The sequence below is a fragment of the Podarcis bocagei genome (assembly GCF_964188305.1).
Source record: "Podarcis bocagei genome assembly, chromosome: 12".
Lineage (NCBI taxonomy): Eukaryota > Metazoa > Chordata > Lepidosauria > Squamata > Lacertidae > Podarcis > Podarcis bocagei.
In genome coordinates, this window is record NC_138137.1 from 42,667,503 (window position 1) to 42,685,143 (window position 17,641).

The 17,641-nt window shown below is 42.9% G+C and overlaps 2 protein-coding genes across 13 annotated transcripts in view; one reads left to right on the top strand and one right to left on the bottom strand.

Annotated features, from left to right (window-relative positions):
- Positions 1-5,264, bottom strand: part of EPC1 (enhancer of polycomb homolog 1) — a 56,498-nt gene extending 51,234 nt beyond the window's left edge. Inside the window, exons 1-2 of one of the 5 annotated variants that reach the window (XM_081163551.1) lie at positions 4,970-5,251; positions 4,074-4,265 (exon numbers count right to left, since the gene is read on the bottom strand). In XM_081163551.1, coding sequence (XP_081019677.1) covers positions 4,074-4,265; positions 4,970-5,029 — 252 coding nt within the window. In that variant the 5' untranslated portion in view covers positions 5,030-5,251. Of the gene's footprint in view, positions 1-4,073 lie in introns of all 5 variants that reach the window. The other 4 variants (XM_081163553.1, XR_014000751.1, XM_081163549.1 and 1 more) reach the window with 4 other exon arrangements.
- Positions 5,265-12,885: 7,621 nt separating this feature from the next.
- The window catches only part of CCDC7 (coiled-coil domain containing 7), a 160,993-nt gene continuing 156,237 nt past the window's right edge, over positions 12,886-17,641 (top strand). For 4 of the 8 annotated variants that reach the window (XM_081163417.1, XM_081163415.1, XM_081163416.1 and 1 more), the window contains exon 1: positions 12,886-13,058. The gene's annotated coding sequence lies outside the window, so the exon portion shown is untranslated. The remainder of the gene's footprint in view (positions 13,059-17,641) is intronic. The other 4 variants (XM_081163420.1, XM_081163418.1, XM_081163419.1 and 1 more) reach the window with 1 other exon arrangement.

Here is a 17,641-nt window from a genome sequence, read left to right on the forward strand (position 1 = left end):
ATCACAAGCTTTACTCCATAATCCTAGATGTGTATAGGCTGTTTTGTGGTTATTCAAATGGAAAGGCAAACCCCTGCCACTAAACAAGCGAAAATGCTGAAATTTCTCCTTCCTGGTCTTACCTCCTGCAATATCTCCACATACGGTAATTCAGAATATCTTCATTAAGCTACTATTCTCCATAACTATACACAAGGTCACCTCTTAGCTCAGACACTTACATCAGCATGGTTTTATTTAGCTGTCAAGTTTCCTCTAGGTTGCCACTTCTCTGTCTTCTGTTATATGGTCTCTATTGTTGCTTTGCGCTGCACAAAGTCATTAACTCAGGGGTCCTTGCATTATCATTTTGAAGGTACCACTCATACTTTCTGTCATGTTTCGTATGCTGAAGAAAGAGTGCCCACCTCATCTATTCAAGAAAGTGTTAAACTCCTTAAACTCTTTTTTTCTGAACTGCCCTAGCATCATATCAGCTCTTGCATTGCCTTAGGAATCTCCCTTACCCCAATCTCACTACTCATTGTCATATTCAAGACTCCCTTCCTTCATTATTGACTTCGCTAGCATTGGCACCATGTCTGTTATATTCTGTAAAGAACCTAGAACATGGCCAGTAGTAGACAAAGTCACTGTAAATTTATTGTCTGGTCTGTGGCAATGAAGAATTGGTAACAGGCAACCAAGTAAAAAATGATTGGTAAACTGTGGCAGTTGGGCTTCCTTCCATCTATACGCCATCAGGGTGCCACAAAACAACCACAAATATTTATTTCTTATATATTCTCTCCTTCCTCCAAGGTCAAGAGCACAATTTTAACTTCACAACAACCCTTTGAAGTTAGGCAGAGGAAAGTGGCTCACCTAAGGGCACTCAGTCAGCTTCATAGTTCCATAGTTCAACAGTGGTTTGAATCCATGCTTCCCATGGGTTCAACAAAATGGTGCAGGGTGGTAACTTCTGTGGGCTTATTTGCAAGGTTGACTTACAGTAATCTAAATAGATACTATAAAAATGCACAAATGTATAAGCTGCATAAATAATAAGATTTCCCTTCCAGCTACAGTGGCAAGAAAATCTAGTTTGGCACACAGCTCATGCCATTTGGCACCAGCAAACTACACCTAAAAGGGGTTGTAGCAATACATCATAGAATCATAGAGTTGGAAGGGACCCCGAGGGTCATCTAGTCCAGCACCCTGAAATGCAAGAATCCTGCCCACAGCTGTCCCTGGGTAGGTTCTAACCACCAAACCTCTGGTTAACAATCAGATGCACTGACCCATTGCCCCAATATCTGCAGAGGGACGACTTATTAGAGGATAGTATTTAAGAGATATACCCATGGATGAACTGGAGAACAACCTGGCAGCATTTGATTTAAATGGCCAGTACCACACTAGAGTGACCCAAATCTGGGGTTAAGGTATTTCCTAGTCCTTTTAACTGGGAATGTTTAAATGGAAGTAGCAAGGAATGAACCTCAGACCTTTACATATGCAAAGAATATGTTCTGCCACAAACATGGACCTTCCCCATATACTGCTCTGAGTTCCTTGGAGGAACAGAAGTATAACAAAGAGCAAAATTCCACCTTATTACATGTAGTGCAACTGTGAGCAAATGGATGTGAATACTTTCCTATCAGAATGCAGAAAGGACTAAGAAGTCGTCTCTACTTATACACAGATAACAGCTGTTGTATGACTACCAGCCATGGCACATTCATATGCCTCTTGTTTCACAACAGCTGTGCATAGAATGCATCCATGTATCAAGGTGTCTGTAGCACTGTATGGTGCAATCATGTGCTGCACTGCCACATCTTATTGAGATGGAGGCTGCATGAGTTGCATTCCTAGATCTGTAAGAGTACATCCATGACTGGCCTTTTCAGGGAACCATTATGGTTACACAGTAGGGCCCATAACTAGTGAAAGCATTTTCTGTTGCTAATCTGCCCATAACTGTTAAAATTTTTACTTATACTGTATGCTCAAATGTGGATTTTTTAAAAAAGCTATTTACCCAAGTAAATTGCCTTCCTCTTCTTTATTAAGCAAATTTACTCAGAAATCTTCAGATACATTCTGCAGCATCAAACTCCTTGTAAAGAGATTTCTTTCAAGGGTAAGAAAGAACACATTCCCTTGAGGTGTATGATATAAATATCTGTGGTACAGCAGAAACACATACAAAAGCAATGTCCTCTATGATAATGTGTGTGCCCAAATAATTCCATACCTAAATTTCTAATACAAAGAAGTTCAGAGTATCAGCTTGAAGAATTCCTAAAGAAAGAAAATTAAAACATTCCTTTACAATACTTTAGTAGATTTCCTAACCTGTTGCGTATTCTAATATATTTTTTAATCATTTCAAAACCATGCATTTATAAGATAATGCCATTTATTTCATGATTTTGGCATGTGGAACTACATCTTCCCAGCCATCTTTGCATCACATTAACCACTTTTTGTTTACATATGAACAATAAATATTTTTGCAGGGGATGCTATATATTTGTGTTCTTAATATGTGATATATACACAAACACTTAAAATAGTTTGAAGACTACTTGGAAATTTATAAGCTTTATGCCACATGTGTCTTGCACTAGTTAATTTCCATGTTGATACAAATAAATCTGAATATTCCTAAAATATTTTGCAGGAGTTGAAAGAAATTGGCCAATCCTAATCTGTAGTTCATCTATCAATGCTTTTTTAACCTTTTAAATCAGGGGAAATGAATTAGGACTTTTAAGGCTGTACCAGCAATTATGAAAAATACTATCGCATAATGAATATATAAACACAATAAAATTATATAGACATATATGAACCCACTACACACACACACACACACACACACACACACACACACAGTTTTCAGCCACTGAGAAATAATCCTGGAGAAGGGATAAAAATTATTAAAGAATGGCATAATTCTTCACATACCTCAAGAGGATTTTTTTTTAAGCAAGGGGAAAAAATCCAAACCCTGGCTCTAGTCTCACAAAACAACAAAGGACTGTGACGACATGTCTGTTATGGTGTACACTGTACTTCACGTATATGAATTTTAATATTTTATCTATCTATATTTTTACACACACACGCACAGTATGGTATAAGGTTGTAGGCTGCATTTCGTTAGAAGAAAAGAGGAAATGATACAATAGATCAAATCTTGCCCCACCTTTTCCCCCACCTTTTCTTGGTGAAACGAACATAAATTGTTTAGGAGCACCACAGCGCCACCAACACAGATCAATACAAAACAAAAAAGATTTCCCACCGTGTGCAAAAAAAAAAATCGCCTAGAAAAATGCCAAAAATTACAAAATGTCTCCCAAATGCACCTTCTCAAAAGAAGAACACGACACCTAGATGAGGTATACTCCTTAGGAACCTTTATATAAAGAATGCTTTGAGATGAGTGACCAAAAAGCAGCTTACTGGCGAATAAAAAAGGCCAATGTTTAGTAACAGGCATAACTTAATAAAAACCCAGTTTTGTCAATACCCTCCTTCAATACACGAAGGGCAGTTTCTCTAGTACTTTACACCAAGCCAAACCACCCCCACCCCCACCCCCTAATTAGTCACAACCACTAATATCTTAAATATCCTATTACAAACAATACATTTTCTTTCTTTCTTTTCTCTCTCTCTCTCTCTTCTCTCTTTCTCTTTGTATTATATTTTGTTCCGCACGTATTTATTATTAACGTTGGAGAGTCCAACTCCACCTTGAAAATATCCGAGTTCTTGATGGCGCCATAAAAAAAAATCAAAGTACAAATATATAGTTAGAATACAGTCACTCCTAGGGAGAAAAGCAACATAGGTTTATAATACTCAGAAATAATGAGACGACGTTTAGTGTGCTTAATTAGGAGAGCTCAGACCTCGGGGTGGGGGTGGCGCGGGGGGGGGAGGGAAACAAGCCTACATTGGATTCATCAACATTAAGGAACATGATTATTATTATTATTATTTTGCGCTAGCCGATTGCCGCGAAAAAGAAAATATAAACATACATATTTGAAAGACTGAGGGAAACTTACCTCGAAAGGCAAGCAGACAGCTGCCTCCTCACAACGACGGGAAGAAAATAGGTTGTGTATAGTTTCTCGCTTGCAGATAGCTGCCTCCACGCAGCCAAAGGATCCCCGAACATCTTGAAAAACCTTTGCAAACGACCACCGAGACCCTCTCCCATGATCGGCGGCGGATCCCGGAGGTTTTTTGCTCGGGATCTGTGGGGGGCGTTTGGGTAAACCGGAGAAATATCCAAAGAAGATTAAAAGCAAGAGGCGGCAGGAGCCAGAAGACTCTGGGGTTAACAACTTTGTAATGGCAAACAGGCGTGTTCTGATTGGTTGGGAGGGCAGTGTCCCTCCACAGTCTGCACTATCCCCCGCTCTCCCCCTTCTGCAGCCTGGAAAAAATGCAGAAATGCAGTGTGCCATTTTATACAGGCTTTAAAAACACACCCCAAACCCAGCCACCGAAAGCATAGGCATCACATTTTTTTGTGTGACACTGCAAAACAAGAGCTCCCCCAAAAGCTTTACAAAAAAAAATATTAAAAGGTCTCCTTCAGTACATATAAACGTGTCCTTGGGGTGCAGAGAAAAGAGGGAAAGAAAAGAGACGCACAAAAATAATCCACACAGGGGGGCTGGGCCATTTCCCCCTCCCACCTCAATTATTTCTTCTAAAATCACGTCCAACTGTGAAACAAGGCAATTGCCCAGCCGCCCCCACCCCGGTCAAGGAACCTAGAACCATTTTTATTATTATTATTTTAATGTAAAGAAATGAGTTTGCCTGAATGATATCACCTAAAAAAGCCAGTCACGCCTGGAACAAAAATCCATGACTCCTTGATACAGAATTTGAGAGGCTGCTGCAACAGTAGGAAAGGTTTCCTTCCCCCCTCACAAATCTGCTTACCTACCGTCATAGGCAGAGAGCCAAGAATATTAATTTCAATAGATACATCCATTGTGGTAGGCATAGTTATTCTACAAAGAATGTTTAAAATCCCCTCCTTATACTGACTGACAGAATTCTACCATGCTGCCCACAAACAAAATGGCTGTGGCACTGAGTTTTTTTGGATCCTCCCACCGTGCTTCTCCCCCCGCGGCCTCCGGGAAGTGGTAGAAATCCAAAATAAATCAGTACTCCAAGTACAATGCCCAATCCAAACTCCCCATGACATCAGGAAAGGCGAGGGGCTCTGAGAAGACGCGGTCCTATCTTTAAGGGGTTTTTAAAAATTGTTTTAAAATGTGCATCAATCATTGGAAATTTACATGGCAGTGTAATCCGAACTTCCTGCTTTACATATGTATGAGGTCTTTCACCTATCTTGGCAGGCTTTCAAATTAAGTGGGCTGGGAAATTTGATGCTGTGTATCTTCAGTTGCGAGCTGAGTCAGGTACTCAGTCGCTGTGTGCTGGTAAAAATGAAGGCGAAACGCCTGGCCTAACAAAGAAAAAAAGAGAGAGAGAAATCAAAATCTGGCAACCCCAACCCTCCACTTCCCCTTTCACTCTTTTGGAGGGTATATTTAATTAAACAAGGCAAGTTATTATGAATGTGGACTCTCTACAAAAGTACAAACATTGAACTTTGTGTCTTAAGTGTTTTGTATAATTATTTGTGTGTATGCTATATGTATTTACTACTTCAACTAATATTATTTCTTTGTGATCAACCATTAATGTTAGTTCTGTTCAGTTCTTTACAATAAAGGGAAATACTGTTTATTCAAATTTAATTTACTGGCAATTTATTTCAAACCTTGAAACATTAGATATGACACCTTTCAAGTGCCAGTTCTCCAGAACCTGCAGTGCTCCCAATTGAGTTCTCATGGGTGTTGTTTACTTCAGTGAAAGGTATTTTATTAGAAAGCCTCAAACCACTTATAAAATAGTCTCCATTGAAGACTACTCTTGATCACAAGAATTGTGACTTTCTAATGCAAGCTATAAACTACTTAAGCCAGAATGTTTTCACTTAAATTAGCTTAACTCCACTGGTGGCAGTAATAAACTTCAATAGGACCAAGCTGGTTTAATAGATTTCAATGGAATATACTTACAAACAAGCATTTTATTCAAATTTCAGTTTTGCAACCTAATCTCAAAAGGCTGTTTTAGCTGAAACAGTAATACCCACATTACCCCCCACATTTATACTACTGTAGCATAAACTACATTGTATCCTCTGAGCCCCCACTCTGCTCATGACATTTCAATACACAGAAAGCCTTTTAATTTCCCTTTGTTTGGAAAATTGCTGGTATTGAACAAAAGATACAGAACCTTTTGATTCTGTGATGGGTCATAAGTGGAACCAAATATTTATTGCAAACTAATCAAAAATAATAATGTTTTAATACTGTTATGAACCACCATGGGATTAGTAACATGAAAGGGCAGGATATAATTTAATAAATATGCAAACTTATTTCACAGCAGTATGGGTGGTGGCTGTGCCAGCTCTCTGGCACTGGTGCTTTCATATGTTAAATCCCATTAGATACTGCTTTAGTATTTCAACACAAAGGACTAGGTCATATGTAACAAAATCAAAAGCTTGAATATACATTTTTGGATTGATTTATGCATGCAGTGCCAGCCCAAGACATTTTGGCACATGAGGTGGACCCCAAAATCGGGCGCGTGCACACACACACCACGCCAGGGAAAAAGGGGTGAGAGAAGATCTACATCATGAACAACCAGAGAAGGAAGATCAACATAGGGATCTGTTGCCATGGGGAATCCTGCCACCTGAGGCACACACCTCACCTTGCCTTATGGGTGAGCCGGCCCTGAATAAAGATCTACATCAAGATCTACTGCCCCTGTGGATCCTGCTGCCCGAAGCAGTCGCATCACCTAACCTCATGGGTGGGCTGGTTCTGAATAAAGAGCCTGGATTGGTTAGAGCTTGGTGCTGATAACACCAAAGTCGCAGGTTCAATCCCCATTTGTGACACCTGCATATTCCTGCATTGCAGGGGGTTGGACTAGATGATCCTGAGGGTCCCTTCCAACTCTACAATTCTATGAATCTATGAATCTACTTTGGGATCTGCTACCCAGTGGCAGAGAAACCCTCTCCAGCAGCCGGGGCAGGACACCAAGGGGCAGGGCGAACTGCCCAGTGACGCACACGCGACGTCCGTATGGACTGCACATGTGCGGCCACCATACATGATGCCGCACAAGCGCAGTCTGTATGGGGTGCCGCTCGCATGCAGCGGCTGTACGGGCTGCCACTTGCACGGTAACCATATGCTCGTCATGTGAGAGGCAGCCCGTATGGACGCCTGTATGGACTGTGCACGCCCTTGGGCTCTCTACAGCTGGGGGGAGGCAGGGGCCAGCTTGTCACCCCCCCAGTGGAACCCAGGGTGCTCCGCCCCCTCTGCCCCCCCACTTCGTACACCCCTGCTGCTACCTCTGTGGATTCTGTTGCCTGAGGCAGTCACCTCACCATGCCTCATGGGTGGGCTGGCCCTGCATTCCTATTTATATATTTACAAATGTCTCTAAACAATGTACAAGAAATAAAATATTTTAAAAAACTTTCTGAAGGAAGGCTGTGATCTGACTGAACAAGGCCTTATACTGTATAAATAAATTATAATGTAGATTGTGTAGTTCTGCCCCAAAGCATTCAACATGCATGACTTCACCGACCAAAATTGTAATACCTTTGAATATAATTCTTATATGTAATATAAGAATGGTTACCAAAAGCATTCAAAATTATTCAGTCGACCTTACCAAATAAATCTCAGAAAGCAATGGGAAGGGGTTCTGTGTATTCTGTGCCACTTTTTCTTCTTCACATTGGATTTTCCTATACAATTTTAATAGCCATTGGTACCTGAAGGCAGACCTGGCCCAAGACATTTTGGCACCTGAGGTAAACCACAAAATGGTACCCTCCTTCCACCGGGGAAGAAGTGAGGGAGTGAAGATCTCCATTGAAAACAGGGGGGGGGGGAGAGAGAAAGATCTACATTGGGAAAGGGAGGGAGGGAAGGAGAACAACAGTGCTTCCTGTTCGCCAAGAGGCTGCTATAGGGTGGCATGGCGGGTCATGCTAAGATGGTGAAAGACCCAGCCTCCAAGGAGTGCACTGCAGCCATCGCTGCCACTTCAGCAGCAGCAGCAGCAGTGGGTGATGCATTCCTTGGAGGCCGGATCTGCTGTCCCTGTGGATCATAGCTGTCAACGTTTCCCTTTTTTTAAAGGGAAATTCCTTTATTCCGAATAGGATTCCTCACAAGAAAAGGGAAAAGTTGACAGCTATGCTTTGGATCCTGCCAAATGGGGTTTTTCACCTCAGCTTGCCTGGATGGATTGGCCAGCTGTTTGACCCAGAAGGTGAGCTGTTTATTTATTAAACCCTATACCTAGGGTTGCCATATTTCAAAAAGTAAAAAGCAGGACACCCCCAAAGTTGCTGCACTTTTATTTTTTTACAAAAATGCCAGAAAAACAACAATTTTTCAATAGACTTGCCTAAGATCCAGGACAAAGTGCCACCTTTTGGAAATTCCCCCTGGATGTCAATTCCGCCTTTGAAATCCCAGTGATGTCTGGGAAAATCCAGACGTATGGCCAGACATACCTATACCTGCAGGTCTCAGGGCAGTTCACAGAATAAGCTGGTCTGGAAGCTCTACTTGCAGCATATCGATGGTCAAGATGACCCCTGCCTAACTGTTAGCAGCTGTAGTGCTGAGCTCATGTGTGTTTCACATGCTTTAAGGTATCCACAGGTCCCAGGCATGGCTAGAGGAGGAGATAATGGTTAATACCAGACACCTGTGTTCCCATGTGACATAGCCTGCCTGGGCTTATAGAGATCTTTACTTGGGTGTGGACAAGCCATCTTCTTGCTGCGTCCATCCCACAGAGTGCTGTGAGCAGGGGCAAGGAGGGAGCCGTCGGACCTTTGCTGTAAGTTTGTACCCTTCTTTAATAAATCATTAGACCTGATCAGTCTGGTGGTTTAGGCATCTTTCTTTGGAATTCCTGCGTATCTGAAATCCTGTAGGCCCTCCCTTGACTCTGAAGGGCATTTCACTAGCCCTGCCTGAAAAATATGTGGTGATTATCTACTTGGACCTGATATCAATAATGGCACATAGGGCTCTACTTGCATTATTGGTTTGTTAACACGTAAGGACTTCATGCTTTCTTAAGGGAGGCGACCCAGTCTTTTGTAATTATTTCACCTCATGAATACCCAGAAAGTTCATGACTGTGTCAGACACGAATAACCCAGTAATTATGTAGCTGATACCATCTTGGAATCCTTAAGATGCCATCACAAAGAACAGTGATAAGCTTACAAGCCCTGTTTAGCACACACACAAAAAGCCTTGATAAACGGGGTAGTAAGTGCTTTAAAAGTATCTGACTGTTTTGTGCTATGGCAGTATAGCTTGTAAAATGTCGTGCTAATAAGTTATTAGTGTGTGTTTGGGTTGGTTTATTCTAAGTAATTTATGTGAAATAAGCCAGCCTGGCTGCTCCCACCTGTCAGTGTTTTAAACCAATGAGTGAACTCAGAGCTGTGACTGATAAGGGGGAAGGCAAAAGAGAAGCAGCCCAGGCACATAACCACCATCTCCTGAAGGGACCAGCAAGGGAACTGTGGGGTAGCCTAGGAGCCAACTCCTAGGGGCACACAAATGGTGTTAATGCACCACTCCTTGTGATTGATTATGCGGCGCAATTCCTGCCCCCACCCATACTTTGTTCAAGTTGGCACCCCTGCAGGATAGCCCTGCCTCCACCTTCCCTGGGACTACTTAGGAATCTGTGTGCCCTACACAAAGGCAGAAGCTAGGAAACCCTTGTGCAGGGAGCTGGTTTTGACCAGCTTCTGAAGTTGCCCTGATAATATTTTGTACTGTACTGTTTGGGGAAGGGATGTGGCTTAGTAGTAGAGCATCTGCTTTGCATGGAGGAGATCTTGGGTAGGACTGAGTTTCCTGTCTGAAACCCTAGCTAGACCAATGATCCTACTGCATATAAGCAGCTTCTTATGTTCCTATTTTTGTGTTAATAATTTAAACTTTAAATTGCCCTGGGTGTCTTGACAGAAACGTGGTATATATTGTTTAGAGTGTTTTTTTTAAAAAATGTAAGCGTTTTATAAAGGTGTAAGTAAGTAGGTAAATAGTTTTTCCAGACCACTGATAATGTTGGTTCTATCTTTTTCCAGCCCTACAAAATCATTTTTTGAGGTGTGATGAGCAGAAGTACACAGCATTCCAAGTGGAATCAAGTTAGGATTTCATGGCCCCACCCCACCCCGGTATGTTTCACTTTACACTTACACTAAACTGCTTTTGGCATTTTAATGCCTATTCACTCAGAACTATCATTTCGTAACTCATTGCAATTTCATGTTCTTTTTTCTTATCTCTTGTTAGTGTATTTTTATATTGGCATTGTGCCCTTTCAGTTCCATGCCTATGAGTTACTCAAGGGTTTCTTCTCACTTCTGAGCTCCTATGGAGCATCTCTTACCTACACAGATAAATCTGCTGCTCTCCATTGTTTGGTTCCTCATTCAAATAACTTATCAAAGTGTCCCCCATGCAATGCCTCAAATCTAGCTAACCCCAGAGGATCTATCACACACTCTGCCATTAAAGTTTCCACTCTTTGCCCTTAGTGCCTTTGATAGCTTCCTGATATGCACCAATTCTGTATGTGAAGCTCTGCATTTTGTACCTTGAAATGCTACCCCAGTTGAAGGGAGCTGTGGCATTCTACCTCCAATGTGAGCACATCTCAATGTGAGCTCTGTCTGTGGTCAGCAGGGTTGTCACTGTTTTTTCCTGACAGAGATCCTGTTCTTTTAATAGCAACATAGTGGAAAATCTGAAGTGTGGGCGCTCTTGATGACATGGCTCTTTGAAACAATGCAAGAAAAATAAACTTTTGGCAGGGATTATATATTCAATACCTAGTCAGATTTTCCCTCACACACGCACTCTCCATTTAACATTCAACCTGATGAAAAGTTCTGGCTTGCTCACTGTTTTGTGACCTTTCGACTGGACATTATAAAGAGATTTTTGTTTTTGTTTTTCATAATAGAAGTTAGGTTAACATGTTAGCTATGCATGTTACCATTTCCTAGGCTTGCCTTGATGGCTTCTGAGAACAAAATTATTTTGAACACAGAGAACTGGCAACTAGTGCCTCTAATTACATAATTATCTTTGCTGTGAAAGAAGCAGTAGCACTTTGACCCTGATCCACTACATCAGTGGCCTTTAACAGCTGCATGAAACAGAGAATTGTCAGAGGAAGTTCTTTCCATCATTGTATCTTCATGTACTTGTTGAACTCCAGCTGTTAAAGGCAGAGAACATTGTGTCAAGAAAAAAGATTGCAACCCAAGCAGTTGCCCAGAGACAGCACATGTATGTATTTGTAAAATGGTATCATTTTATGTTTCTAATATAAACACTAGGATACATGTTTGAAAGGTTTGGTTTTGGGTGGCAGCAGCTCCTAATATAGATCTATATTTTAAATAATTAGATAGGCACAATGTTGATAATTTTATTTGGTATGTATTTTTTGGCGGGGTATGTGTGTGATTCTACTGTGGTGCTGATTTTGTGCTGTTATTCAACTCTATATAACCCATGGGATGGGCAAGCTAAAGCTGCACTTTTAGACTCATTTAGCTGAAAGCCTTGTTAAACTCAGCAATGATTAACTTCTGAATAAGACACCATCCATTATTATTTGTGTGATCCTTGTCTCCCTTTCTTAGACTTGGGGAAGGGAAGAAGTCAGACTTGACTAGTGGGTTTTATTTATTGTTAAGAATCTTTTAGAAGCCTTTTGAGAGCCTGTTGGGGCTATGAAGTGGGATACAAATATTCTAAATACGGTAAATAAAAGAAGTCTCACTGGCTGCAGTGGGAGATGGAGCAAATAGCAAACATATAAACATTTCAGGTAGCCCTGCTGGTCTTTGGGCGGGGGGGGGGAGGAATCCAAAGGTTTTATCGGGGCCAAATAAAAAGCTCGCAAAGAAATGAGCAAGCCTTCCAGTTCAACAACATTCATCAGGTTAGATGGTAAGCAAAGGGAGGAAAAATGTCCAGAGGAGAAAAAGGACGCTGCTGGGAGGTTGTACAGTATAGGAACATCCTTCTCTTCCCCTCTTCACCACTCTTCGATGAAGAGTTGAACTCGGAAGCTTGCGAATTTCCTTGGCGACTTTTGTTTAGTCAGTCTCCTCATGAACATGCTACTCCCCTACTGCGTTTTCTTTTGAATCTTGTGTCTGGGGAGGGTTGCTCAAGAGGAAGAGAACCGTCATCATCAGGGCCAGATTTAGGTTTGATGGTACTGAATGTAATGGGGCCCTTTATATGTCCAACTGTCCTTTGTCAACAACAAATTGCCCCTGTTTTTGTTTGTTGAATAGGTATCTACAGCAATTTACACATAACAAAACAAAACACAACACAAAACACTGTTGCTGTATGTAGGTTTTATTTTATTTGTTTTTTTAATCTTATATTTTGGAATTATACATCCAGTGTTTTTTCCCTTTAATTTTTTGGGGGGCTCCCAAGAGAGTGGGACTCATCCTTAACCGGTGTCTAGGGCGGGTGTGTGACCGGCACGGCGGTAACGGGGCGGGCGGGAGCGAGCCAAGCAAGCGAGAGAACCTCTCACAGCGCGCGCGCCACCAACCGCCCTGTCTCGCGCCCTCCTGAGGAGAACTCGCGGCCCGTTTGAAAAAGAAATGGCAGTTGACGACGCCGGGGAGGGGGGGGGGAACTGGCGCGCGCGCGCCCCCTCCCTCCGACGACGACGACTCATTCCTCGGAAGAGCAGCAGCAAGAAGCCAGGAACGTGGGCGGGAGGGAGGAAAAGAGCGGATGGGGGAGATGATGAGGTGCCTGGGTAGCTGAACGTCTTTAGGAAACCAGTGATTGAGGACGGGCAGCTCGGCCTTCGCCTAGGTGGGTCTCTGAAAGGGAGGCGAAGAACAGTAACAACCGCAAGAGCTCGGTTTCCATATATTGGGGCGTCTCCAGAGAGCAGCTTTGCCTCACGCCTTTCACTGGGGGTGGGAAGTGGGGCGTGACCCAAACAACAACAACCACCCACAGCTACAGTCTCCCCCCTCCCCGGGAAGCTCCTTAAACTCTAATAATAATAATTAATAATATATTTTTATTTATACCCTGCCCTCCCCAGCCAAGACCGGGCTCAGGGCTGCTAACAACCAATAATAAAAATAAGTTGATTAAAATACAATTTAAAAGATTAAGATACAACATTAAAACATTAGGGTGCAATCTCTTATGGACAACTTCATTATTTCACATTAAGGGTATTGCACTTTTATATCACCAAGAAGCTCAGGGATGCGAGTTCCCTGTTCTTCCTGGCCATCATCTCCTCACAGCAACCCTGTGAGGTAGTAGTAGATAGGTAGCCGTGTTGGTCTGCCATAGTCAAAATAAAAAAATTCCTTCCAGTAGCACCTTAAAGACCAACTAAGTTAGTTCTTGGTATGAGCTTTCGTGTGCATGCACACTTCTTCAGCTATCTGAAGAAGTGTGCATGCACACGAAAGCTCATACCAAGAACTAACTTAGTTGGTCTTTAAGGTGCTACTGGAAGGAATTTTTTTATTTTGCCTGTGAGGTAGGTTAGACGGAAGGAGGTTGTGCCTTTCTTTGCCCAACTTTTAGTGGACATCTGGTTCCAAGTTCCAGCATTTCCCTGCCTGCCAGCCAGTTAATTAATGAATGTAAGCTATTTGTATCCTCCTTTTCAATTTAAACTAAACTAAAAGCTGCTAATGATGTAGCAGTATATAGATAGATAGGTAAATTATTTTTAAAAATCATTGTCATTTGGGTTAGGGGAGCCTCTTTTATTGATGTAAGGAGCCAAGGTAAGAACTCAGATCTAAGATTTATTTGTTTCTAGAAATCGGTGCGTAGTAAAAACAAAAACAAAACACAGCTTTCATAGTATCAAAGTAATATAACATCAGTGGAAGTGAACTCAGACACAAACTGAATATACAACACAAACTGAATAACCTCGGTAGGGACATTCTACCCTTTAAACATGTTTTTCTACTTTTAAACAAATATCTAAATAAAATATGAAAACGGAATCATTTTACACAAATACAAATAAAATTATGTAAAAGCTAAGGGTTGGGAATTCAACATGATATTATTATAATGGTTCAGTCAGTGTAAACGTTTCTGCTTCCAGATGGAACAATCTTGTCCTATGTGCTGCTCTGGGGTCCCTCGGTTTTCTATTATTTATTATACCTTATATATCTCACCTTTTTCTGAATCTTCTTAAACAGTTTTTAACTGGGCTTTGAAAAAGGTCACTCTGTCTTTCAATTTCTGCAAATCTTTTAACATAACAAGGTACAGAAGGAACCTAGAATTTATACAGGACATTCTTATACAGTGGTGCTGTTTTATAAATTAATATGCTTACCCCATTCCAAAAGCTGTTCAGCTAGGTCTTGGGACCTAGCAACCCAGCAGAAGGTAGGATGGTGTAAGTCAGACCCGATTTTAAACATTTCTTTTCCCTTAGGTTCAGTCTGGCTCAGCTGGCAGTAGCCCCATTGCTGAACACAGTTTTGTTAACGGAGAAATCTGAGGCCTCCCTTGGACAAAAAAACAAAGACACCAGCCAGGAATACCAGAGCAAAACAGCAGCCAGTAGGCTTGGTCTTTATTGAAGAGTGTCGTGACAGGATTCACAGTTACATCATGAAAGGGGAAGTCTGGTGGCAGTAATCTGAGCATCCTGGACCCTGCCCCATGGTTCACCTTGCCTTCCACCAAACACCCATCAAGTGTAACAAAAAAGATATTTACATTTCCCTGCTAAACCCTGTCTGTGGTGCCTACCCCCCTTTTCTCAAATTATGACACAAGAGACCAGAGTATGGGTTCAAATTGGCCACAACTTTATTGAATTTTAGAAGTGGGAAACTTGGCACAGGCCTTGGCAGGTAACCCTCTCAGCCCACCTGGCTGAGGATATGCAGACAGTTGAGGCCCAGTGAGAGGGGACTGCAAAGCGCAAACTTAACACAGCATGCCCTTCCACTGACCTCGTCCGGGGAGTTTGACCTACATGCCGCCGCTCTAGGGCCAGGGACTCCCGGTTTTTGCCCTTTAACAGGCCCTGCAAGTGCTGCCGCATGGGGAAAATTCCTTCCCGGTTCTGAATACAGCAACCACCTTACGACCGCAGCAGCGCCCGCTGACCTCGAACGCAAAATATTAGCCTGTAAATAAGAAATCGTTAAATTGAAGATCGCTGACCTAAGCTGAAATTAAAAGGCAAGAAATATTAATTGAGGGAGGGTGGGTGGGTGATCCCAGAAGGAAAAGCAGCAAAAGAGGCTTGAGCCCACGAGTCAGCCTCTTTTCCTTTGGCCTTAGGCCCACCCCCAGCCGGCTGTCCATTGTCCTCCCTGGCCAGGGGCGGGTCAAAGGCCAGCTCAGGCAGGTGGGTGGCACCTGCCCAGGTGAGCCTCGCTTGGTGCTGCAAACCCCGCCCACCTGTGGGGAAGGGAGGGCGGATATTCCCTGTTTCCCAGCCAAGTTAATCACACCCTTTTGTCTTCATCTGGGTTTGCTTTTTCTGGAATGGCTACCTGTCTGGCACTCAGGTACCAGGATGCCAGGAATTATCATTCAGGCAGAGGGGCTTCTGAGTAGCTGAGCTCACATGTCTATATGAATTTCTGAAGTTTTCCAGTGAGCCAGTACATAGATACATTTATCAGTGAATTGTTACATTTGGTGTCGTGCAGCAAAGGTCCCTTGAATAGATAGGAAGAAACTGTCATGGGGTATTTTGTGGGGACAAATCACAAATGTCACTAAAGCGATTGTGCTCGTTTTGGTAGTGGGCTGCATGTGCATGATATCTGCTGGAGGGGCAACCCCCCCAACCTATACATAAATTCCTGCAACAGTTTGGAATAGAGGTAAATTACCCTGGGTTAAGTTAGGCCAGTTTCCTGTAGTTTTGGATTGCTTTACAGAGCTAGGAAGAAGGTTGGGATGTGTGTATTTTCTTTGGTGGGTTGAAAATAAATGAGTGCATTCAGTAGAGAATGGTACAAGGAGAAAGGGCTAAAAATACTTTTCTCCTGTGTTATTTTTGCATACTTTATACAGGGTGAGTCTTTTAAAAGAGGCCCCGTGGAACATGTGTGCTCTGTATCCATGGGGCCTCTTTTAAAGGACTCACCCTGTATAATATTTTAGTCTAGGGTAGGGGTAGACAACCTAAGGCTCGTGGGCTGGATGCAGCCCAATTGCCTTCTCAATCCGGCCCGCAGACAGTCCAGAAATCAGCTTGTTTTTACATGAGTAGAATGTGTGCTTTTATTTAAAATGCATCTCTGGGTTATTTGTGGGGCATACGAATTCATTCACCCCCCCCAAATATAGTCCAGCCCACCACATGGTCTGAGGGACGGTGGACCTCCCCATAGCTGAAAAAGGTTGCTGACCCTGGCCTAGGGGGCCAAATCATATCACTGGTCCTGTCACAAGCCCCTTCACTAATTAGAATCTTCTAGCCTGCTTAAATGACTTTCACCATCTTGTCCTTTCTACATGTCACTAACCCTCAACTTGTTCACCAAACCCACATTCCTGACTGAGTTAGGTCAGGAGCACACCATTCATTCTTCACTCATTACTTTGAGGCTGGGTGCATCCAGGAATGTTATATATCCAGGAATGTTATACAGTGGTACCTCGCAAGACAAATGCCTCGCAAGACGAAAAACTCGCAAGACGAAAGAGTTTTTCGTTTTTTGAGTTGCTTTGCAAGACGAATTTCCCTATGGGCTTGCTTCGCAAGATGAAAACGTATTTCAAGTTTGTTTCCTTAGCTTCACGATCTGTCCTTCCAGTGAGCACTCAGGGCTGATTTCCTTCAGAATGGATAGGTTTGATCTTCTTGCAGTCCATGGGACTCTCAAGAGTCTCCTCCAGCACCATAATTCAAAAGCATCAATTCTTCGGCGATCAGCCTTCTTCGATCAGCCTTTCCCCCCCTGAAATGTGCTGCTGCTATGGATTAAGTCATTCTCCACCTATCCCCACCCCCACTCCCCAGTATCCACCAGTCTACTGAATCCATTGCCATGTCCCTGAGGGAGGGAAGCAGTCCATTAGCGAGCACGTGATTCAGAATGCCTCTCTGAGGTTGGAAGTCGATAACCTCAATTTGAGGTGGTCGGTGGCTCAGGAGAACGGCGCGGACCAGCACCAAGTTGAGATCACGTTGGCGGCCGCTATTGGCTGACGTGGCAGAATCCGATCTAGCTGCAATGCCTCTGTGCGGAGCCCCCGCAGCAGACGGGAGTGCATGCGCTCCTGTGCAGCTCTTCCATTGCAGCAGCTCCTTGCCAGAGTGGAGGCGGTGGGCGGTGGGCGGCGGTGGTGTTGAGGCGCAGAGAATTGCACCAGCTCAGCTGTTCTGCAGGTGCATCCCTCTTCATTGGCCAGCCTGGGCCTGCTGCTAC